Here is a 26,397-nt window from a genome sequence, read left to right as displayed (position 1 = left end):
AAGACTTTTTAGGACTTGTTAATATTCCTTTAGGATTATACAATTTACCGCTATGTAACCAAAGCAGTGGACTCCGAATCAGTGGAAGACACCTACCTGGTATGAGAGGAGGATTGTTGGGAAGGATTCGAAGACATCCGTAAAGTCTGCTGGACTGAAACAGTGCATTCGGTTGAACTTTTTAAATCAATTTCTGATTCTTGACGTAACCTTATCTAGAAATTGTAAAAATAAGCACAAAAGGCTAAGAAGCCCTTTTATTTCAAATAAAAGCCCTCCGTTTTCTTAAAAAGCTGATTGAGCGGGAAAAAGCTTGTTTAAGAAAATGACTTGAGAAAAAAATAGGCTGAAGGATAATAAATATGAGACGTTTAATGCTGTCATTGTAAGTCTTCTAACATCAATTTTTTTTCGGATCAATAAAGAAAACCATGGGCTCTATATTGCTCCCAGTGAATCGGAACTTGATATACTTTGATTTTAAACATGCTAGAACGTTAAATATTAACATGACACTTGCTATGAAAACATCAAGAAATATTAAAACTTGCAGCAAGATTTTTTCTTGGGTACAAAAAAACAAGGTGTTGGACAGACAAGACCAATTAACCATGGCATGACAAGATATGCTTTTTGCTTTTTTGATATCTTGAAAGATTTAACAAGCTTTTTTCAAGAGCTGTCAATAAATGTTCCTGGTTCCCCATGATAGTATCTTACCATGATCTTTCCAAGATATACCATGAAATGTTCGTGTTTCAAGTTTTTGGCATGATGCTTCAAGTTTTGCAAGAGATGTCAAGTACATCCATGTTTAATCAAAGTGTACCAAATTTCAATTGACTTGGCTATATGAATTTCTACTGAACCTTTATAGTCTATGTTTAATCAAAACTAGACTAAAAAACAAACAAGATTTTTCCCACTATTATTTCGTTTGTATTAGTTGATTAGCTTCGAAAAAAATTCTGCATTGGAAACCCTTATATTGGTCAAGAAAAAAACTAGCAATTCAATACAAAGATTTAATATCCCACTATCGACCAAAAATCGGACTTGATATGATAATAAAAAAGAACAAAGATGACCAAATTGCATAATATACTGGGCTTTTTATGTAATTTTGTAACTGATTGCTAAATGCCACTTTCTGCTGATCTTTTGTTTCAAAGAGAGAAAAACTCAAAATAAACAAAGTATTGTAAAACTAGCGGGCCCGCAAGAACTAGAGCAAAATCATTTCACGAATAGAAGGTTCAAAAGAATAGCAAATTTCTGTTTCGCACCGACTCAGGATCGAACCCATGCCCATTGTTTAACAGCCATAAATCTCATTTGATTCGTTTGTTTTTGCTATACCGAATGCTTAATGAGTGGTACAAAAAATGTGCATATTAGGAGCTTATAATGATGGTAAAGCGCGTCTCAAAACGCATTTATTAAGCTACGTTGTATGATTCAGGACCCCTAAAACATATCATGACAGGAGCGCTGTTGACCATTGTGCTCAATTGCGACTGATATTTAGCATAAAAAGGAAGATTAGACCAAACGACTAAAATTGCTCAAAACTTAGTGTCATAGCAATTTTATTGATAATGGTAATAGAAAAATGCTTCAAAATTCAGATGACAAGTTCTCCATCCTACGAACTGCGCTAAAACCACAACAAAACAGCGTTTCTATGAATTGCTTTTATCTTATCAAAAAACAAATTTCAAATTGAGAACATCTGAGACTACGCAAAAATAAAAAGAAAGTGAAATCATGTTGAAAGTTAAGAGTGCTTCTAGAGTTGCTCAGAATTAGCAGTCCTCCATCTTATCAACTGCGCAATAACTGCTGCAAAACACGATTTCTAACAATTGATTTTATCTTAATTAATTAAGATTTTTCAGACTGAGTGCATTTGAGATCACACAAACATAAACCAGGAAAGCGTGAAAAACTTAGTTGAAATTCAACAGCACTTCAAACTTCGTTCAAAAACTAATAGAAAAACGTAGAACCAAGGACAGTAAATCCTCACTCTGGTTGAACATACTTTCAGGCCCTCTTAGCCTCGAGGTAACTGCGCCTGACAGTCTTTTGTCTCAGGTTCAATTATCACCCATATACTCTGAGCATATTATGTTATCGACTTCTCTCGAAACGTTCTTTTAACCATCCTGCTCAATGAGGCTGTAAAACATGCGCTTAGAGAAGTCCCTAGAACATGCAAAAATTTTGTCTAATTATGGAGCTCACGCGTTTAAATTTTAGGGTTACCATTTTTGATCCCCAAAGACACACAGGAACATAAGCCGACTCAAGTCGCAGAACTGCTCTAGAACAAAAAACGGCTAGGTGTTGATTAAAATATTTCATGTCAACCAAAGAAAAGGTACCCAACACAGGTTCGAACCCTCGACCCTCTGAATAGCAGTCCCCCATCTCACCAAATGCGCTACAACAACTAGAAACAACATTTTCCTGACAATCGCTTTCATTTTATTAATGAAAATATTTCAGATAGAGAACAATTCAGATCACCCAAAAATAAAGAGATAAAGCGCGTGAAAATCAGTTGAAAGCTAAGAGTCTTCTAGAACAGCTTGGAATCTGTAGGGCTAAATTTTTCCCAAAAAAACACGACTACAATCAGAATTTCAAGCTTAGTTCGCGGCAATTAAAACATTGTACCTAAGACAGTATATCCTTCCTCTAGGCGTAAATATATTCAAGTCATCATGGCCTCGCGGTGACTGCACCTGATTAACAGTGTTCTGTCCCAAGTTCGGTTTTCATACATCTACTTTGAGTCTTTTAGGTCATTGACCACTCTCGATATGATTGCTCTATTGATTGAGAGCTCTATTGTTCATTGTATAGGATTATAATTTCTCAACCCCAAACACAAACAGGAACATAAACCACTCGCGTCATAAGAATTGCTCTGGAACAAACGGACGATTGGTGTTGATTAGAAATCTTCATGTCAACTGCGCTATCACAACTACAGACAATCGCTTCTTACAATTGCTGTCAACGTATCAATAAACATATTTCACAATGAAAGCATTTGAGATCCCGCAAAAATCAAAAAATAAAGCGTGAAAAACTTAGTTTAAAGTTAAATGTGTTTTAGAATAGCGCCAAATCTGTGAAGCTAAAACTTTACAGAAAAACAAACAGGTTTAAAATAAGCACTTAGTTCGGGAGCAATAAAAACTCACGTAGTATCAGAACATTAAATACTCTCTCTGGTCGAGCATGTTTTTAAGACCTCTTAGCCTCGTGGTAACTGCGCCTGACTTACAGTCTTTTGTCTCAATTTCGGTTCTCACCTATCTACTTTGAGCATTTCAGGTCATTAACCTCTCTCGATATATTCCCTTAACCATGATGCTGAATTCACTGGTAAAACATGCTCTTCGAGAAGCCCCTTGATCATGCAAAAATTTTGTCTAATTATGGAGCTCACGCGTTCAATATTAAGGGTTACCATTTTTCATCCCCAAAGACACAGGAACATAAGCCGACTCGCGTCGCAGGAGCTGCTCTCGAACAACAAGAGGGCATGGTGTTGATTAAATATTTTCATGTCAACAAAAGAGAAGTTATCCAACACGCATTCGAGCCCTCGACCCTCAGAATAGCAGTCCTCCATCTCACCAAATGCGCTACAACAATTAGAAACAACATTTTCTGACAATCGCTTTCATTTTATTAATGAAAATATTTCTTTCAGATGGAGAACAATTCAGATCACCCAAAAATGAAGAGATAAAGCGCGTGAAAATCAGTTGAAAGCTAAGAGTCTTCTAGAACAGCTTGAAATCTGTAGAGCTAAATTTTTCCCAAAAAAAACACGATTACAATCAGAATTTCAAGCTTAGTTCATTGTAACCACTACAGACCAGTGTTTCCGACGATCACTTTTCCGACGATAAACAAATTTCAGATTGAGAGCATTGAAGTAAAGCATGTGTGGTACGGTTGTACCATATTTAGTTGATTTGTAATAAATTATAGTAAGTTTGTCCTCATCTCAGTAAATGTCATCCCTAATCATAATTTCACTTAAGTTCATTTTGCTGCTGACTAATAAGTCAACTTTTCAGTTTGTTCACAACTCCCACTTTTGTTAGTATTCATTCTGATAACTTATTTCTCATAATTCAGTTGTTCTCAATCTTCTCAGTTTTGCAATCAGAAAAATTCTTTTTGGATTCGAGAGGGAATTCCACACCGTTTTAATAGAATTACAATCGAAGCAGTATTGCAGAGTAAAACTAAAAGTGGTAATCCAACAATTTAGTAATACATTGGTTTCCCGCCTCGAATCCAATTTAGATAATCTACAGCGGATTCGTGGCTCGATTACATACCACCAGAGCAAGAGATATCACAAGGCGCAGTAAGCAGTCAAAGAACGTGCACTCCTTGGAATTGAACTTTTTTGGGAGAAACCAACGCTAGAACCACCTTTACGATGGTTGGCAGATAATGTTGAAACTGACTATCCTGGCAAAAGAGAGTATTTCGATTGATACCCTTTGCGAAGATCCCCCGGACAAAGTTACGTTCCCTCCAGAACCCATCTACGAGGATAATGTAGAAAACAGCACGGCTCAGAGCGAGAGAGATCGGAAAACCAGGAACGAACAACAAGAGTTCGTGGTTAAATCGATGTCAGAAGATAGACCTTGCGAAATATCAGCTTCGATCGATATACCTTTCTAACTAGGAGACAATTGAAAGCAGAACCTGTAGAAAAGTTCTACGGTTGTCTCCGGGAACTGTCTCTCAACTGCGATCTAAGAAGTCATGAAGAATCAATCATTCGTGACGTTTTTTTAGGAAACAAGCAAAACGGCGAGATTCAGAGGGAACTACTAAAAGAGACGAGAACAACTAAAAGGCATTAGAAGTTGCCATGAATATTGAGATGGGTATACAGAACCAGTTAGGGATATCTGGAACCACGATCCATCAGACCACAAATGAAATTACGACTACATCTGTAAACAATATACAAGGGTCTTGGAATAGATCGCGACCTTCAACGAACCAATTCGTGAAACCTACAATTTGTCCAAACTGTGGCTATGGTTGGTCAGCTGCTAATCAACAAAACTGCCCTGCCCGTGGAAAAAATTGCAAAAACTGCGGAATTTCCAACCACTTCGCGAAAGTATGTAGGAAACCTAAACACACATACAAGCCGTAACCCAGAGTAAACAATGTTGTTGATTCTATCACCGAGGCAGCAACGGTGGGTACTTCAGCGACATTCAGAGAGCAAGTTAGCCATATAGATAGATTGCTTCAAAAACAAAGTATCTCCGATGCTAATTACGATTTGGATTATGATGATTATGATGACAATTGCGTTGCTACAATTTCCATCAATAACGACACTAGAGAAGTGAAGCCAGTGAAATTAGACATTGGCATCGGGAAGACCAGTACAAAAGCTTTAGTGTATTCGGGAAGCGTGTGTACTATAATTAACAAAAGCCTAGCAACTACAGTAGTGTCGGAGTGTAAAGAAAGCTTTTGGGTACAATCAACAGAGATGCATGAACTAAAAACATTCTCTAATGATCTAATCAAAACTATTGGTGAGATCAAGACCTCAATCAAAAATAACGGTTGGGTAGCGGCGGGTGTTCATGTGACAGTAGTGAAAGATGGCCATAGACCCATAATCGGACGAGATCTGTTTCCACAACTTGGCCTTCCGGTCACCAAATAAAACAAAATGCAAATATCAATCAAAACCAATGTTTAATCAAGAAACAGATAGCATCTGATTTCCCATGTCTAATCTCAAGAACCGGTAAATCATTAAAGCAATCAATTAAATCTACATCTCATAAAAACTTTACGCATACACACCCAAAAGGCCGTAGGGTCCCAATTAACCTACAACCTCTAGTTAATGACGAACTAAAAATACTTGAAGAAAAGCATAATTTAAAATTAAACAGTTGCTCAGATAAAAATTTCATCTCACCTATAATTATCACGGTAAAACAGTTGAACTAGACCTAGACTCAAAAATCTTAAATAAACCTATCCATAAAAATAAATATCAAATGCCTAATATAGACAACCTAATTGACGCAATCCAACAAAATCTGAATACAAACGCGTCACATGAAACAGCATATTTCTCAACACTGGATTTGAAGTACGCATACAGCCAACATAATTAAGACCCGGAGACGGCTAGGCATTGCAACTTTAATATCATTAGTGGTGAGGGCACTAGTACAAATCGCTTTATTACAGGATTTTACGGATTAACTGATATGCCAGCAGTATTCCAAAAAGTTACGGACTATAGATTAGTCGGACTAAATAATACTCACTGTTTCTGAGATAATATTATAATAGTCAGTTGCGGCTCTAAAGAAGATCACTTAAAGTTAGTTTACAAATGCTTAAAAAAATTGGACGACGATAATTTGAGAATAAACTTACCTAAATGTCTTTTTGCTAAAACAGAAATAGAAAGGTTAGGCCATAAATTTACTCAATCAGGAATCGCACCACTTGAAAATAAATCAGCAGCAATTTTAAGTTTAACAGCACCTAAAACTTTAAAACAATTACGTTCATTTTTAGGTTCAGTTCATTATCTAAATAAATTCATCCCTAAGTTGTCTCAATTATGCCATCCACTTCGACCATTGCTTAAAAAGAATACAAAATTCATCTGGAATGACGAACTTGAAATTCCGTTCCAATCAAATAAAAATAAAGTAGCAAATGCAACAGAAAACACACATTAGAACCCACATTTGGAAACCCGGATCAAATGCGATGCATCTAGAGCAGGATTAGGAGCAGCGTTAGAACAAGGTTCACCAACAGGTTGGCATACCGTTGCATTCGCATCTCGGTTCCTGAATTCAAATGAGGAACGCTACATCATTAACGAACAAGAAATATTAGGGGTTGTGTAGTCCGTAGAATATTTTAAATTTTATTTATTTGGCAAACCATTCACAATCTTCACAGATCATCGAGCACTACTTTCTATTATGAGAGAGCACCGATCTAACAAATCATATAATAGTCGTTTAACCCAATGGGTAGATCGTCTTTTTACCCTTTGATGTTAGTATTGAACATATACCAGGCGCAAAAATGTGGCTGGTAGACTACATTTCTCGCCAACCAAATCCAGAAGCAAAAGTTACAAACAAATACGTTGAGGAATTTGCGGTAGCAACAATATCCCGCATTAGTGACGCTATTACAGCAATTTAACAGCCAGTCATAGCAAAACTGCCAGTCACAGCAAGACTGCCAGTCACAGCACTTTAGCAGCGTCAATCATACACATTCCACACGTGCCTCAAATCCTCACTCAACAAACTATTCCAATTTGTTTTCTGCCATTAATCGTAACACAACTCAGTTGCTTCTTGATAACTCTGCGAACGCAGCACAAATCCACTTAAATTCTAATCTAATCAGAAACTCCAATCTCATTCTAATTTACAAACAAACACTACGCAAATACTCTCAAATTCTAACGCAATAATGAGTAGCCCAAAGTCAGTTCCCCAAACTTCTCCTACCCACAGTAGGGTCACCTTCCAATCAACACCGAATTCGGCAGTAAATTCAACACAATCCTCCAATGGAGGCCACACTCCACCGAATTTTAAACTGTCCAAAGAAGAGGAGTTCGAGAATAACTTGACACCGTTTTTCACCAAAGGGTTCTTGGCTGTTTTCACAAGCAAGAATGCAGTACTCCAAGAAGTGCGAGACTGTATCCTTCAGAACAACGCACAACGATGCAAGGAGGTGAGCTCTACCTCTTCTCATATTGGAGGGACCTTCACGGTCGGTCGGGCTGCCTCTGCGTAGACGAACGTGTGGCAATACCACACTCAATCAAAGACGCTGTCTTAGAAAGCCTCCATCTCACCCACCCTGGCAGCTGGGGTATGATTACCCTTGGGCAGTATGAGTTTTGGCCATACATGCTTCGCGAGATCCTCAACAAAGCTGCCCAGTGCAAGCCTTGCACTGATATTGGTAAGAATCTCAAACCCATCGTTCCGGCGTCGAAATGGAAACCTTTACTAAAATTGTTCAGACCCTAATAAATTACAAATTGACTTCGGTGGTCCCGTTATGAATGAAAAAAAATCAAGATATACGTTTCCTCGCATGTATTGATCGTTTTTCCAAATACCCTACTGCTGAAGTTTTTGATAAGGCTAATTCACCTAATGTAATTAAATTCTTAGATGAATATGTTCAAATATATGGTGTTCCTCGAAACATGAGATTAGATCAAGCACGTTGTTTAATTGGATAAGTAGTAAAGAATTTTGGCAAACAACATATTATTAACATTATCACTGCTCCTGCAAACGACCACAGAGCAAATGGATTAGTGGAGCGTTTGATAAACAATTAAAAGGCGTCTAAGCTGCATAAAATTAGATAATAGAAATAACACTTTCACAATTAAAGAAGCAATTAAGTCAATAGTATATCAGTTACGTATATGTAAACAAAAGACAACAAACGTAATAACTTTCCAAGCACATTTTGGAAGACAGCCAAACAACACTAAGTAACATTAGTACAATATCAATGTCGTCAAATCTATCATATGAAAACATTCTTCACAACTATTTAGACGCAGAGGCAGTTCCCGTGGAGGACTTTCTAGATGACAATGGCTGGGTGACTGGTGACCGCAGTGACATTCTGATAGAAGAGGCGGAGCAAAAGCGCATGTTGACGCAGGACGAAGATACAATGGGGACAAAAATAAATCAGTATCACAATTTATTATGCACCCCAAACTAAACAATCAGATACCGCGGTCAGAACGATCGTTAGAAGTTAAGCTAGCTCGCAATTCTTCAAAACAACCAAAGAGGTATCTCCAAGGACTCTGGGAGACGTTGCCCCCAGGAACGTCACCCACGACTACTGTAATCAAGGAACCCGGAGTCCCTGAAGTTTGAGTCAGGAAAAACGGCATAGCCAAGTTCAGAACCCGAGCCGAGCGTGACACGGATCTTTGGCAGTACGCTCAACGACGTCCCCTCCCCTATGATAAAAGAACCGAAACGAAGATCCCCCAACACACAAAAACTCTGAAGAAAAAATATCGGTGGGAGATCAAGAACAGACACAGACCTAATCAGTCCGACGCTGCTTCAGGAGTCTCGTCTGCTAACAGCAACATTTCTGAAGCCATGTCTTCCCGCAAGCCTAAAAGCCGCAACCAGAAAGAAACCGATCGCGTCAATCCTCAACCACATTAAACGCCTCCAATGCCTCCTCAATTGCTGAATCAACAGTCACCGCGTCAACAGCCTCGCCTTCCACATATACGTCGAAATCGAAACAAAACCGAAAGGCCCCAGATTATTTCGGTTTTGAAAGCTCAGTATGTTCGGTCAATGACGACTCCGCTCCGATGACAAAGAGACACAAATCGACAAATCCCGTCATCGAGACGGTAATACAAGAAGAGGCACTGCAACCTCCTGCACCTGACACCTGACACGTCATTTGAGCTGCCAGTGATCAGTCCTCCTGCAGCCCCTCCAATCGGTACTTGGTCTCCGGAAGCCTACGACAATGACGATTATGCAAGAGAAATTAGTATCAGCGTCTTTGACGCCGAATAACAAATTTAAACTGCATAAAACTATGCCACCACAAAACTGAATAATTTATTGAAATCTTGCGATTTTAGTTTATATTGTCAATTGCTAAATCTAAATCTGGAATTGCGCCACAATTGCGCAATCTTTTCTGTTTATTGTCGTTTTTTATATGTAAATGTGTTTGGTTTACAATTATTATTTTTAATATGGACTCTCAGTACTGTACACCTAATTGCATGAAATGTATTGGATTCGCGTCTCAATTGTGCAGTAAGTTATGTTTCACGCGTACAGTTTAATGTAAACACAACGGATTTATATTAGAGTTAATCCGTCTTGCATAATGTCCTCACCTCTCCTGCATTTAGTCTGTTGGATGGTTTTTGTTCACATTTAATTACTTTTTATAATAATCAGTACATATGTTATTAATATCATGAAATTTTAATCTTATGCAGTTTAAAATTTGTTGAAGACGAGGATATGTGGTACGGTCGTACCATATTTAGTTGATTTGTACTAAATTATATTAAGTTTGCCCTGGTCTTCGTAAATATCGTCCCTAATCATATTTTCACTTAATTTCATTTTGCCGCCGACTAAAAAGTCAACTTTTCAGTTTGTTCACAACTCCCACTTTTGTTAGTATTCATTCTGTTAACTTTTTTCTCAAAATACAGTTGTTCTCAAGGGGGATACGAGAGGGAATTCCACGCCGTCATAATAGAATTCCAATCGTAGCAGTATTGCAGAGTGAAACTAAAAGTGCAACAATATAATAGTAATACATTGTCTTCACGCCTCGAATCCATTTCAGATAATCTACAGCGGATTCGTGGCTCAATTACATACCTCCACAGCAAGAGGTATCACAGCATGGAAAACTTAGTTGAAACTATGAGTGTTCTAGGATAGCGCATAATCTGTAGAGCTAAAAAATGTCAGAAAAAACACGTATACAATAGTTACTTCAAACTTCGTTCAAGAACTAATAGAAAAACGTAGTACCCAGGACAGTAAATCCTCCCTCTGGTCGAGCATACTTTCAAGACCTCTTAGCTTTGTGGTAACTCCGCCTGACTAACAGTCTTTTGTCTCAGGTTCGGTTCTCACCCATCTTTTTTAAGCCTTTTAGGTCATTGACCTCTCTCGATATGTTCGCTTAACTATGCTGCGGCTCTTAAACATGCGTTTCGTGAGGCCACTTAAACATGCAAAAATTTTGTCCCATTTTAGAGCTCACGCGTTTAATATAGTGGATGAATTGGAGTGGATGTCCCTTTTTTAATTGCATTGGCACCCAAAAGTTAGTGGCACCCAAAAGCTAGTGGAACACCTCTATTAGCTAAGCAGAGGCAAAAACTGACATAAGTTATCACAAAACTGCTCTAACAGTTCAATTTGTACAGAATGGAATTTCAAATCCTCAATGAAAGACGAATATGGGAACAATGGCTTAATAAAATGCCAAATAACTGAAACAATCAAAAGATGCAGGACTGAAGAACCTCAAAAAATAATCTTTTTCTAGAGAGTAAGCTTTTTCATAACCTTCCTTTAGCATTGCATCCTAAATAACAACACAATATTGCATACTGAGACAAGGATGAACATTTGAACATACAAAAAAACTTTTTGATTTATGGGGCAACCCAGGTGCTCTCTAGCGTTTGAAAGTGAAGATAAATGATCATACAAAGGAAGGGGAAAAAAGTTAAGCGATTGAATCAATTTTTATATAATACCTATGAAAACGACAATATCCTATGTTTACAACCACAAAAATCTCCGAGCGTAAAACAGAACACCTGACTGGATTCTATTCATATGAAAAACTAAGTGAAAAGAAATTTTGTTGTTTCATTCACGAGTTTGTTGGTGGACTTTTAATAGGGTTTCGGACCATGCTGTCAATGTGTATACTAGTCAATGCGTGTACTAGTCTTAACAGTTCTGTTTACAAGTACTGTTCAAACTAGGGGTCTCTTCTTCGCCCATTAATAACTTGGGGTTCAGGCCAATGGGTAACTTTTATTCATAATTGATTTAATTAATTATCTCATAACTAATGAACTTGCTATTTGTCGACAGTAGCGTTGTCTTTGGCATCTGAGTTGAAGTAGTCGATGACGATTACGATCATGAGGTAGACCATTGACAACACTCCCAGACTACTCGGCCACTTGAGGAAGTCGATATTCTTAGCCAGACATAGGGGTAAAATCACAACTGTGCATAACAACGTCATGACGAACTGTCTGTCCAGGTACCACAAGTTGTCTCTTTCATCTGGGTCACTCCAGATTCGGTCAATGACTGTAAAGCAGTGAAGTACTAAACCAATTGATAGTCAGTACACTGTTCTTTTTTTGTTTTCCAGCATAGCAGGTAGCGAAATGACACACATCTGTTTTAGCTGCCATTGGACAATATTTGTGTTAATCACGCCGTATTCACAATAATGACCCAGCTTCCATCCCTATCAATCCGTATCCCTTATTGTGTAAGAACCTATAAGTTCGTGCAAGGTAAAAGCTCGTTCTTTTAGAAAATTTTTGTCGCGTAAAACAAAAACGACGAAATTTTGTACCTTTTTCTCTTGGGTATCCTCGGTTTTCAGACGAAAGAAACCTTCGGTACCTTCCGTTTTAAGTGTAGCAAACCGTGGACATGTTTCTTGTTGAAACCAGAAAACCACAATATGTACTTAATTATCGAAACACCATGATAGTGAATTAATGAACTGAATCGCCATCAAAATGCAACGCGTTACGGAAAAATTGAGCAACGAGTTGATCAACGAGTTTCGGAAAATTTCCTTTTTGCACAATTTTATGGCAAAACTTTTCCTAGAACTAAGTTTATAATTCAAAGTGATCTATCGTTTTTCGATAAGGACTTTTTTTGATATGGTCAAAGCTATGATAGTTTTCTATTATAAAGAAAACACTAATGCTTGTGTTGAAAAACCTAGGATCACTTGCTTTTCAATCCAAAAACGCCAATAATTTTCTTTTTTAAACCGACCATGCCACTATTCTCTCGGTTTTTTAAACTAATTATGAAGAAAATTTTTGTACGGTCTAAACCATATTGAACCAGATTGGGAGGAATGATGACATATACTCTTAGTCAACATTATTTTTAAAGTATTTTTCAAAAGCGTGCACGCGTGTTGCAGTCAAAAGCGGCCTTCAGTTCAAAATATTAATATATGTGACCTAAGTCGAGGCAATTGTATCGTGTGCTTTAGATTAGATCACATGAATAGGTTTTCATGAGTTTTCTTTTATTTGGGCTCCACGTTCAGTTTTCCGTTTTGACGTTCTTAAAAGATCTATTTTATTTGAACTGAGTCTTTACTTTAGTTCTTATTGACAAGCGTTTGCTTGAAACTACTCTTTTGGGTCGGCTTTGGTTTGCTTTGTTCTCTTCATAGTGATTAACGCCACATTCGCTAATACCTCTCCTCAAACTCCATCTAAAAGATATTTGTCACAAGTAGAAGAAAATGATTTTGCTATCTTACACTTTGAGCTTTTTTCTGTTATATCAGAAAAAGTATCCAAAATTACCGATTTAAGAAAGAAGTTTCCGTATCTATAATCGGTCTTGTTTTTTAAACAAGGTTGAAAGATATGGTTGGCAGAGGACCAACCACTCGAAGAAGCAAGAGCTGATGTAGCAACCTCTGTTGCATTTAAAGGTATGGAAACATGTTTTGGGGCCGTTGCAAAGCAAAAAATTGTTATTTTGGTTTAAACTGTATAGTAACTGCATCATAGCTCACCAAAAGCAAGGAGTCTCCACAGGTGGCGGCTAAATGCAAAAAAAAATGATTGGACGAAAATTTACTTTGGAATAAATGAAGCAGATAAGAGCAAAAATTTTTCATCTATTTGAACGCAAAACTATTTCAGCTACTTTTTACAAATGTGGGACAAATAGTGATGGAATGTGGGTAAATTGGTATCATTCACCGGAGAACAGAAGCTGAAGATGATAATTTCAAAAATAATTCCTAAAAAGAGCATGACCTTCGTGTCGCTAGTTGTGACTGGTGTTCTTTTAAATCATTTGAGTTTATGTAACGCTGCAGTTTTATGTATTATTTTTACTATGGTATAATTTGCAGTGATCTAGCCCAAGATTCCATAGTTTTTATGCAAAGAACTGAAATCCTTGTGTGGAAAAATCAATGATTTGTTGCTTTTAAACAAACATACCAGTAAAGTCTTCAAACGTTCTTAAAGTGAGCATACAAATTAATCTCTTGGTCTCTTTAAACTAAGCACAAAAAACGGTACGGTCTAAAACCTATTTGAATTGGGTTCGAAGTGATGTGGACAAATACTCCTATTTACTTCTTTCTCAAATTTGTTTTCAAACTGTTTTTCAATTGGGTTCAGGCGTTGCACTCAAAAGCGGCCTTCAAAGGGGCTAGGCAGCCCCTTTGAAAACCGCCTACTTTTTGATTTCGCGAATGTTTCCGGTGTTTTCTTTTTTTGAGCTTCTTGTTCAGATTTCCGTTATTACGTCTTTGGAGATCTGTTTTATCTTGTCTGGCAAATAGTTTTTTCACGTTGAGAATGTTTGAGCTGAGTCTTTACTTTAGTTCTCATTGACAAGCAGTTGCTTGAAACTACTCCTTTGGATCGGGCTTAGTTTGCTCTTCTTTTCATAAACATTAACGCCACATTCGCTAATTCCTCGGCAGAGGTGTTTAACCTTGTCAGGCTAAAATAATCTTTTCACGTTGAGAATGGTTGAGCTGAGCCTTTAGTTCTTATTGATGAGCAGTTGCTTGAAATTCCCCTCCTTTTGATCAAATTTATATTCCTTTTTTTCATATTCCTTAACGCCACGCCACATTCTCTATTTTCTCTCCGCAAACCAAATTAAAGAATAGTTGTGACAAATGAAAATTTTGATTTAGCTATCTAACACTGAGCTCCTTTCTGTAGTATCAGAAAAAATAAAATCAGCAAAAAGCAAGAACGGATAAAAAACGAATTGGAGCTGGACAAAAGCTGCGGAGAAAGAAAGGGAAGCACAAACTACAATCTTTCAGCAGACAGAAGTCCCAAAACATACTTTCAAAATGCGGTAATTGGAACAAACTGCAATAAAATAGCTGGTAGCATTGGACCAATCAATCGCAGAAGAGTTGATGTAGCAACCTTTTGATGCAGTTGCAAAGCGGAAAAAATGATAGCTTGCTTTTAAATGTTTAGTAACTGCGTCATAGCTCATCAAATTCAAAGATTCTTCAAGATGTCGGTAAAACACAAAAAAATGTTTGAATAGACAAGATTTTTCTTAGGAAAGGTGGAATAGATCAGAGCAAAATTTCAAAATTTCTTCATCTTCTCGACGCAAAATTGCGTCACTTTTTTGGACAAAGTGGGACATATGCCAATGGAAAGTGCGAAAGCGTGTAAATTGATATATCACTCAACAGAGGACAGCTGAAAAAGATAAATTCAAAAGCTATTCCTAAAGTGATCTTGACTGCTGTGTTGCTTTTAGGTGTGACTGATGGTTCTTCAAATCATTTTAGTTGAAGCGTTGCTGCCGCTTCGAGTTGTGCTTCATTTGTTTCATTTCAGCTTCGCAGCGGCTATGCTGCGGCGGTAACCCTGTATATTGTTTTTGTGTGCCAACATCTACAATGAAGTTTTGAGTAAAATTTATTAACAGGCAGAATTTTTCAACAAATACGAAAAGTAATTGTTACTTTTTGACTGTGGTCTAATTTGCAGTGCGTTAATTCCGCTACAAGCGTTTTTAATCGAACCAATCGATATCACAAGACTTGTTATGTTAGTCTGCAACTCTAAATTTGCCACACCGGCAGTTCTCATGTATTTTTTTTCTTTGCTGCGCAGCAGTTTGGAAATTGCTACCTTTTGTATGGAAAATAACGCTCAATTTTGAAAAGGACATTTTTACTGGAACTGACAAAAACATGCTTTTCAAAATATGCTGAAATACGGAAAAAACATAGCAAGAAGAGTTCTGAAATACAATCCAAAGAATTGAATGAATAACTTAGAACTAATTCACCAGACCAGCAGATCAGTTAGAGAGCGCCCCCCGAAAATAAAAACAATTTCAAAAATTGAGAAACAAAAATGAAACAAAATAAGAATTTAATCATTGCGTGAAGCTTTTACCTCGAAGGCCAAACTTGATCCGAAAAAATATACCCACTATCTCAAGCTAAAGCCTTGAAAGAGCTTTATTGAGAATAATATGACAAATACTTAAAACTGAAAATTGGAAAAACTAAACAAAGTTCAATTTTGCAATTTTACGATTCATAAGTTCGAACTAGACTAAAATTACAGAAAATTTGAAAACACATGCAAATTTTAGTGAAATGTTGCTAAATATTTTGATATTAGTTTCTTCAGAACCACTTTGTGGCCAGGAGCTACCAATTAGCACAATTTCAAGCCTCTAAAAAGTGCATTGGCTGAAAGATTGACAAACTAAGACATGGACAAATAACTTCAGAGACATTGCAAAAATTCGTAATATTAAAAAGTTGAATACCATTCCATTGCACATAGCAACTATAAAATAACAAATTAGCAAACCCCAGAGGAGGTTACCAGACCACTGAGACAAAAAACAAAATTTTTTCATTAAAAACTTGGAAAAATGCGCAAATTTTATCAAAAATTTGCTGAAATTTGTAAAGAAAAATTGTTCAAAACAAAATGATTGCCACCAAAAAAACTATGCAGAATTTTTTTTATCAAATCCTAGAGGATATTTTTTTACTCCTGTGGCTGAAAAACTCAAACTCAAAAAAAGTTTGTTTCAAAAAGTTGTCGTGACTTTAATTTGTTTAAACGTTCCATTGCCATTAGAAATTGCGCAGCAACTTATTATCAAAAAAGCATAAAGCTCATAAAATGGCCGTAGCAAGTAGATATATCTTGCAGAATATCTTTATCAACTTTTAAAAACGTTGATTCAAGACGAATCAAATAAAAAAAAACGTGAAAATTTGCGCCATTTTGGGCTCATAAACTTCTCGGAATGAAGGAATGAATTTTTACACTGAATTTATGCATTCCTAGCAACTTTTCAACACTCTAAGCACTTAAAATGCTTCTAAACTTCTAAAGCTACCTTCGGGCTTCTAAAACCACCTAATGAAAGCCACCTTAGGGCTTCTAAAGCCACCTAATGAAACTTAATGCCCACTGGGCCTTACCTGTTGATCCCGTTTTGAAAGATTGATTCATGAAAGTCGTGTGAAAACATTTTTACAAAAAAAGACAGCACTAATAAAACCCAATTCTTGGTTTTTGAAATTAGAAATACTAGAATTGTTTCAACTCGTACAACTCAAAAATGAAACAATGAAACGAAATGAACTTGTGTTTCAGTGACTTCAAAAATTTTGTTCAACTGAGTTTGTCCAGTCTTTCATTTGCACAATGTTATCAACAATTTTTTTGTTTCCCAAAATATTTGAGTTGCTTAACCCTGTCCAAATCTAAATTGAATAAATTTGCAGGCGAATTATAATAGACAAGAGCTTCTACGAATTGAAAAAAAATTTTCCAATCAGAATATTTATATCTCATTCATTGCAAACTGATTTTTTGATTTCACAACAGTTCTTCCTTTTCGGAATTTGATAAATTCTAGTGCTCGGTCTCAGCAATACTTTTAAATTAGATTGGAGTTTTATGGTTTGATTCCGCAACTCTAATATACCTCCCAAAACTACTATGAGCGTTTATTTGTGAAATACAAGATGGTTTAAGGGTGTCCGAAACTAACTACAAAACAAATCACAATAAAAGGGTACTACATGGAACAACTTCTCGGCTTCTATGATTTCAAAAAATTTATTTGCCACTAAAAAAAATTGTTCATTTTTTGTTTCCTTGCAAAAGAAAAATTAGTATTCCTTCTTTTTCTGACTTTGATAATTTCCAGCGCTTTATCTCAGCAGAAATTTCTTAAGCTCTGTTGTCTCTATTGCTATTCCATGATCTGTTGTCTGATTATTGGAGTTTTCGATTGACTTCATGCTTCACATTCTAATTTATAGCTGGATCTAGATTGGTCTTCATTAGAACTTAGGCAGCTGAATTTGATTGGTGGTAATTTACTGCTCAAAGTCCAACAGAAACGCTAAAATTTGCTATTTGCCTTACTCTAAAACGCAATTCAAGTTAATTTTTCTAAAACCAAATCTTAAGGCCTAACCAGTCTATAATATAACCCCCGCGCGTTTGTTGGAGAGTCATTTTGTCCGAAATCAACAGTTAAATTTGAACTATTCAAAGTTAAACAGAATCCTTGAATCCCAAAACGCAGAAATTCAAAGTTCTTTTTTCGTTTCATCTACTTCAACGAATCTACTGAAACGTTGTCACATTAAAACACTTTTTGACACATAAGATAAAGATGTCATTTTTTGTCTCTATCATTCAACACGATTCCATCCAAACATCTGTCAGTTGTCAACGGCGGGTCCTTCCCAGCATTGAGCTGGCATCGTTCTATTGTCGTATTTTACCTCTGAAAAATATTTCCTAATAAATATCTTAAACGGCTATTTCTTATGCATTCTCCATTTTGCAATCCAATGGGCTTAAATTGTACCAGCATGCCCGCAAAACCATCAAAAGAAAATTTATACGAAAAGATCGTTAAAAGGAAATAACGGTTTCTGTTTCGCACCAACGCGATCTCGAACCCATGCCCCTCGTTTAACAGCCATTGGCCTCACCACTTAAGCTACCAATGAGAATTTTACGTGTCTTTCGCTCTTTCTACATCAGCAGAAGGCCTTCAGACTTCCAACCGAGCACCCAAGAGCTGTAGCGCTTAGTTCTACCGTTCCTCGAAGATTGAAACGCTAAAGTTGGAAATCGACGGCTCAGGAACTACTCTAAGCTCTCCCCGACGAACTGGAAAAACGAAACTGCCAACAACCATACCAGGAAAAACCACCATGGGAAGGATGCAGCACCTCAAACTGGACAGTCGTGGACACCATAGCTGGTGCCCGAACCAAATGTCGGAAAGAAACGACGCTAGATGTCCTTAGGAACCTTAAGGGAGACATCTACTTATACACTGATGGTTCCGCATCATACGTCAACGAAAATGGTGGGTACGCAGTCGTAGCCAAAGGCGAATAGGCCAGCCCCGATGTAATTGCAAAACTACGAAAGAGGCCGAGCCATCACGTCATCATTTGACGAAGAGAAAGTGGCAATGCTGAAAGCAGTCTCTTGGCTAATATGCAACCAACAGCGAGGAACAACAGCTGTCATCTGTACAGACAGTCAATCCGTCTGCACTGCTCTGGAAAAGACACAAAAGCACAACTGGAATCCGTTCCTACATGGACAGCCAACCCTCAAAAGTTGTTATCCAATGGATACCAGGGCATTCAGATGTCGCAGGGAATGAGCTAGCAGACTCAGATTCCAGAAAGGCAGCTGTAACGACTACCTCAGAAGCCGAACCGACATCCCTTCAAGCCACACTGAGCTGCATCAAAAGAACTTTCAATGACCCCGAGCCCTGCCACCATCCTGCCAAATTCACCTACAAATACTACAACTATAAGGCAGAAGCTAAAAAGATCACGAGCAAAAAGGACGCTATCCTACTAGCACAGCTCCGCAGCGGACATTGCAAGCTAATGAAGGCATATGCCAATCTGCTGGACCCCACGGTCGATTCAACATGTCCCTTGTGCACATTAGAGCCGCAGACCCTCGAACACTGGCTGAATTACCCAGCCACGACCAAACGGCCCAAGATCGACTTGAAATTTTTGGCACATGCCAAACCAGAATGGAAGTGCTGACTGAGGCACCCGACTGCGCGGTGGCGCTCGCCAGGCGAACTCTGTGTGCCGAATACCCCCACCCACACACACACACACACACACACACACACATACACACACTCACACACACACACACACACACGCACACACACACACACACACACCCACACACACCCACTCACACACACACACCAGCAAATTTTGGAACCTGGCGTCTGTGACTCGCTTGTTTTTGCTATGCCGAATGTTTTATGAGCCCAAAAAAAATGCAGAATAGTAGCTCTAATATGGCGGTATAGCGCGTCTCAAATTAAATTTATTACGCTAGGCTCCATGTTTACAGACCGCTAAAACAGGTAATAGTAGTGTTGTTAGATCATTGCGTTCAAGTACGACTTACAATTAATATAATAGATATACAGACAAACGAAAAAGAAACGAAACCAAAAAAGACAAAAAAAGGAAAGAACGACAGACAGGAGCCCATTAAAACATTTGCTTGTTTTTTGGCAAGGAATATTGTAGCCTTTTTTGGAACCGATTCGGCCACGTACAGCAGCAAAATTATGGACAAATGGAATCGTGACTAGCTTCTGTTGCTATGTCCAATGCTTAATGATCGCAAAAACATGTGTAGATTAGGAGCTTCAATATGCCGGAAAAGCACTTCTCAAAACAATTGTATTACGCTAAGCTCAACGCATAAAGTTTGTTAACACATGTGAAGATAGGTGCGCTTAAAAACCATTGCCCGAGATGCCATTCACATTGTTTTACAAATAAACAGAAAAAAATCGTGAACCAAAAACAACAACTACCCATTTTTTGACAAAAGAGTATTGTAGCCCTTTTTGTATCCATTCGACTGCAAGCCCATGGCTCTTGCTTAACAGACATTTGTCACATCCGATACTCCATCGATTTTTCTATTGTCTATTGCACTTTGTGCATAAAAAACTTTGGTCATTGGCTTTTTCGCTTGCTTGGTTTTGCTAAGTTAAGACTTTCTCGCTTTGATGTGCAGATTAGGAGCTTAAACAGAGTTTTAGCGTGTCTAGAAACGCATATACCACGCAGGGCTCCATGTTCAAGGAATGGTAACACATGAAGATAGGAGCGCAGATAACCAATGCGCTCAAGCGCCACTAACAATTATTATGGCAATTAGAACAAAAAAATGACATAGGTCTTACCGCTGACGCCACCAACCCCTATTTATTATGTATCAGCAAACCTTTGCGGTGTCGCAGTTCAAAAGAGCGACAAGACTTGAGATAACAAACTTCTAAAAGGTGACATAATGGTCTCAAAACAAAAGTACTACTTTACGTTGCAAATTTAAGGAGTTTTAAAACGTGCTAAAATAAGGAGAATAATCAGGACTATCAAAAAAATGAAAGATAATTATAAAAAGATTAAGATGAGGAAAGGAAGAGAAACACAGTGAAAGAAAACTACGGCTACCGTTATTTTTGGCCAATAGAAAGGAACAATGTTCGACATTAACTCGTCCCGGAACCAATGACCCTTGCTTAAGAGTCATAGGTCTCATCCCTTACGCTACCGAAGCGCAAAAACAAGTGCAAATTAGCAGTTTAAAAATCGAGGTACAGCTTGTCTCAATGCGCTTGTGTTATGCTCGACTACAACACTCTAAGCCAGTTAAATACAGTGACGGTAGGAGCGCTGTTATCTAGTTCACATAAGTCCGCCTTTTCTTTGAAAGATTCAATAGATAGAAAGGAAAAAAAAGTTTACAAAGATAAAAATTAACGAGAACAAGATAGTAGTGTAACCATTTTCGGTCAAGCATTGAACATCGAATTTTGTCACTAGGTTGAATGCGAACCCACGCTTCTCGCTTAACTGCCATAGGTTTTTTCCCTGACGCTATCGATGAGTACTAAAATTGTCATTCACTTTTTCTAGATCAGCAATACTTCGGCCAATGTATTTATTCGCTCGTCTGTTTCCGCTATGCAGCCGGCTTAAAAAGCGCAAAAAATGTGCAGATTAAAAGCCTAACTCTGAGTAGAGCAGGATGATAAAGAAAAATAAAAAAAGCTAAATGGAAGGAACGAAAACGAAAAAAACGGAGAGATAAGAACCCAATTTTTTCGTCCGGGGATTTATTCTTCTTTTTCCGTCCAACTCGCTTAACAGCCATTGCCCTTATCCCCTGTGCTGCCGATGCCATTTTTTTACGTAAATTACCCTTTTTAATGAACAAATTTCTGGTAGGTAGCTGTTTGGCTTGCTTATTTTTAGCATGCGGCTTATTCCAAGAGCGCAAAAGTGTGTACAGATTAGGAGCTTAAATAGAGCAGTATAATTGTCTCGCGTCTCAAAGATCAGGTTGTGATTGGTTGCAATTCTAAGGATAGTTAAAGCATGGGAACACAATCAGACAGATATTCATTGCACTCAAGTGCAATTTACATTTAATCGAATGGAGAACGAAAAAATAATTTTTAAGAGAGCCCAAAAGAGAAGAGCCATTCATCGCATCAACTCGGTTGCTAACTCAAGCCCCCATTTGACAGCCATAACTTTTATCACTTGCGCTACCAAAGAGTATTGCATTTGTATATTGCTCTTTCTGAATCAGCAAATTTTTGGTCCTTGGTTTTCAAGGCTGTAATTGCAAGCCTAATGAGCACTAAGCTTGTACAAACTAGGAGAGAAAATATGACAGAAAAAAAAGATGGGCAAGAAAAAGAAAAAAAAGAATGACAAAAAGAAAAGAAAAAAAAAACACGAAAGAAATGGAAAACCATTTTCATTTTTTTGGTCCAGGAACATATGCTCTTTCTTCCACCTTTTAATGGACTCGAATCCCTCCCCCTTGGCAATCATTGGTAATAATTTCTAAGCTATCAATGCCTAATGCTTCCGACCATTGGCTTCTCTAATGTGCAAACTTTTGGTAAGTTGCTATTTGCCTTGCTTGTTTTTGCTATGCAAAATTAAAGAATTAAAGAAAAAGAAAAAAAGCTGAAAAGAGAGACAGGAGTGGATGAAAAACAACAATCATCCATTTTTTTCGCCAAGAAAACACAAACCAATTTTCGCATAAATTTGGTTGCAAAACCATGTTCCTCGTGAAATAACCATAGTTATTTTCTCTTACGCCACAAATGCCTAGTGCATGTGTTGATTGCTCTTTCTGAATCAGCAAAATTTTGATAAATGGCTTTGATGGCTCGCCTGTTCTGGCTATGCAGCAAGCATACTGAGCACAAAACGAGTTCAGATTAGGAGCCAAAAAAATAAAGAAGAGACAGATTGGATAGAAAGAAAAGAAAAAACGAGAACGAACAAAAAAAGGAACAAAAAAAGTACGATGGAAAAAGAAAACCAACTTTTCAGTTTAGTGGTCAACGAAATTATGAGTTTTGCTCCGCTTTCAAATTGTTTTGAACCCCTACGCTAGCGATGCCTACTGCTGACATCTATTAACCTTTCTGATGAGCAAATTTTGGTCAGTGGCTCTCTGGATCACTTGTTTTTCTATGCTGCATGCCTTATGAGTGCAAAAAATGAACTAATTAGGATCCTAATTATGGCGATAAAGCGCGTCTCAAAACGCATGCATGCACTAAAACAGGCTCCATGGAACCTAAGAAATTTTGAGGATTGGAGCTTAAAGATGGTGGTGCAGCATTCGAGTTAGAATTAATATATAGATTTTGGTGCTCTGTTTTTGCCTTTTCTGCGAAATCAAAGGATTTGGATTGTGTTGGTGCGGTATCTTTTTGTAATGTCTGAACATTTATTCCAGTTTTCTGGAGGAATTGAGATATCAGATTACTGTGGTTATTTTAGCCATTCTTCAGTAGTAAAAAAAGAAGCAAAGAAAAAGTCGAGAAGGTTTGAAACGTGATTTGTTTTCAAACTACCTTTAAGATGGAGTGTCAATGTTTTGTTTTTGAGTGTTCAATTTCATCTCTGTGTTCAGTATATCTTCGCTTGAGTGTTATTAAAATCATACATGTGTTTTTATAAAATGTTTGTTGATTGGATTTTTGACTGTTTTTTTGTCGTCTTTTCACTTCCTATCATTATTAACAGGTATCACTTGTTTTTAATGAGGCCTTGCTGAATCTAATTACTTGTTCATGTCCATAGCTAGTTACATATATTTAATTCTTTTGAGTTGAAAAAGCGTCAAATAGAGATGGTCATGATCAACAGGGGGGATATAATTTGTTGGGGGTCTAAGCAGGCGCAACTTCTGTGAAAATGGGCCGTTACTGGATTTGAAACGCATTGCAAGCTTAGTCTGCTAACTAACCAATGTTTTATCACTCTAGCCAGGTATAGGTTGAACAAGTACAGCTTCTCAATCTATGTCAAACTGATCTTCAGCACAATTTACATTAAGTGCTCTATAAGGTACATGCTAGTTGCGTGCTACATAACAATACATTATTCGTAACTGGATGTTCTGAAAACACAAGGTGTGGCTGAAACAATAGATCTGAAAACTATCTCACGGAACACTTCACGCAAGCAACACTATTCTGACCCCGGGTCGAGGTGTCACCGCTAAAAATCGCTAAAAGATGTAAGATTTGCGGTGAATTTGAGTAAAAGTGTAAGATTTGCGTTCAATGCGATGAATGCGGTGAAAAAAAAACTTTTAAGCGGTGAAAAATTTTTTTCAGCGCTTTAGCGGTGAAAGAAAATTTTTCACCGCTACAAGCAGGATGCGGTGAAAAAAAAATTTTCACCGCTACCAGCAGAATGCGGTGAAAAAAAATTTTTCTCCGCTACCAGCAGAATGCGGTGAAAAAAAAGTTTTTCACCGCTAAAATCGCAAATCTTACAAATATTCACCGCGCTAATTTCAACGCTTATCTTATATTCACAGGAAATATCATTAAAGTAAGTGACAGATGGCGCAGTGGATTACGAAGTTGGTGACACGCATGAGGTAGAGGTTCGCACCCTTGTACGGCAGTTTCTTTTTTGTAAGAATTCCGATGAATGCGGTGAAAAAAAATTTTTCACCGCAAAATTCAACGCAATTCTTACAAAAATTCTCCGCTTTCAGCGCATTCAACGCTAAAAGATGCGGGCGCTTTGCGGTGAAAAGTTTTTTTTTCAACGCTATTCACCGCTAATCTTACATTATTTTTTGTCAAAACCTCGACCCGGGACGTCACACTTTGAAAAAGCATCATTGGTTTGTTCGGAGAGAAGTGAGTTCACTAACTCTGATCTGATTGGTCGCCGACAGTTATCATGTAGAGAGTGCATAACCCTATAGTGCCAGTGACCATAGCCAAGTGAAAGAATGTCTCCATTAGAGGACCACAGTAGAAGCCCATGGCCTGGTAGTACTCGACTGTCTTGGTCTCATAATTGGCAAAGGCACACACTCCAAGAGACAACCCACACAACATTGCACACAACTGTGAACAGATCAATTGGGAAAATTAATACAGCAAACGGTTCTGTCTGGAACAGTTTTAATGAAACTTCCGGAACTTGTTTTATGGAGGTGGGGGAGGGGGATGGAGGGGGCATTTGTTGATGAAATCCGGTATCTCGCGATTCACTGCAGGATTCGCGGCTTTCAAAAAATTTATTTAAATTCACTACTATAATTATGCGCTAAAAACCTGAAAATTCGTAGAAACGTATGTATTCAAAATAGTTGCATTGTACCAAAATTACACTTACAGCCAAAATCGGCAGGCTGAGATAGAGACCAGTTTTGGCGAATGCCTGAGGAAAGGCAAGGGTTCCAGCACCCAGGGCAGCATTAGAGATTATAAAGACGCCAGCCAAGGCAGTTGTTGGTTTCCTTTCATAGTCCATCGCATCAACTTTCTTGGTTTTAAATTAGATGTAAAAACCAGTTTGCTAAAAACCAGATGATCAAAAAATAGTTAAATGCTAGTAAAACGCAGAACTTGCGGAACTTCCGCTTAAAATACAAGCAAAATCTAATTTTTTGTACAAATAACAAATTTTTGAATTCTATAAAAGAAAGAAATTTTGATTTAAACTGTTCATAACGTTCCTGTTCTCAAATTTTGGAGGAATAGAAAAAAATCGCTGCTGAAGTTTAAAATGCTGAAAATAAGAACAAAGTTTCTTGTATAGTAAGTCCCATAAAGTTGCAACGCACGCGAACGTTCGAAAAACGTCTTACATACAAATGAACATCATAAATGCAGATATCAGCATGTTTTAAATTTGAACTTTGACCTTTGAAACGTTCGATAGCGTTGCAACTTTATGGGACTGACTATATAACCTGTGGCTTTTGAAACGTTTTTGCTTATTTCAACTTTATGGGACACGCTAGTTAGTCGCATAAAGTTACAACTCAAGCAAACGTTCGAAAAGCGAGACTGCATGCAAATATGATCAATGAGAGGCAGACGTGCGTCTGACGATTTGTTAGTTTACAGAAATTTCGATTCTTTGGCTCCTGAAATCATCTCCGAACCAAATAATTTCAGCACCAAAAGTTCGGAGTAATCGGGGAACAGTTTGGACTATCATTAAGAGACGTATAGGCGTGACCTTTCGCCAGCGTAGAGTTGATCCCCCCTTAATGTTGGGACACTCGACAAGATTTTGATATTATGCACCTTAATGTGCATTATATGCACCTTAATGTGCATATAAAAAAGTTAAATTTGAAAACAAAAGCGTCAATTCGAAAAACTAATTGATATTTTCTTCAGATTTGCAGAGCTTTAATTATTTCTGATTCGAATGCGTTCTAATTAATCAGTTAAAATTCATTTTCATCAATATTAATTCTGTCTATTTTGATTTATTTATTGTTCTGATTTATAACCGCAAATGAGTTCTTTCAGAAAGAATCGAAATAAGGCCAAGAAAGTTATTTATGTCTATCATTGATACAACAAAAAGGTCAAGATGAATTATTCATTTACT

At 37.5% G+C, this 26,397-nt stretch overlaps 1 protein-coding gene across 1 annotated transcript in view; it reads right to left on the bottom strand.

The window, feature by feature from the left end:
* LOC142346080 (sodium-coupled neutral amino acid transporter 7-like) overlaps window positions 1-25,638 on the bottom strand; it is a 37,829-nt gene extending 12,191 nt beyond the window's left edge. Inside the window, exons 1-4 of the mRNA XM_075398578.1 lie at window positions 25,165-25,638; window positions 24,695-24,893; window positions 11,720-11,957; window positions 97-154 (exon numbers count right to left, since the gene is read on the bottom strand). Coding sequence (XP_075254693.1) covers window positions 97-154; window positions 11,720-11,957; window positions 24,695-24,893; window positions 25,165-25,302 — 633 coding nt within the window. The 5' untranslated portion in view covers window positions 25,303-25,638. The remainder of the gene's footprint in view (window positions 1-96; window positions 155-11,719; window positions 11,958-24,694; window positions 24,894-25,164) is intronic.
* Window positions 25,639-26,397: the final 759 nt, after the last annotated feature.

This window comes from Convolutriloba macropyga, chromosome 9 (genome assembly GCF_964194025.1).
Source record: "Convolutriloba macropyga chromosome 9, txConMacr16.3, whole genome shotgun sequence".
Taxonomy (NCBI): Eukaryota; Metazoa; Xenacoelomorpha; order Acoela; family Convolutidae; genus Convolutriloba; species Convolutriloba macropyga.
Note: the sequence above shows the minus strand (reverse complement) of the source record. Positions and strands in the feature narration are given on the sequence as shown.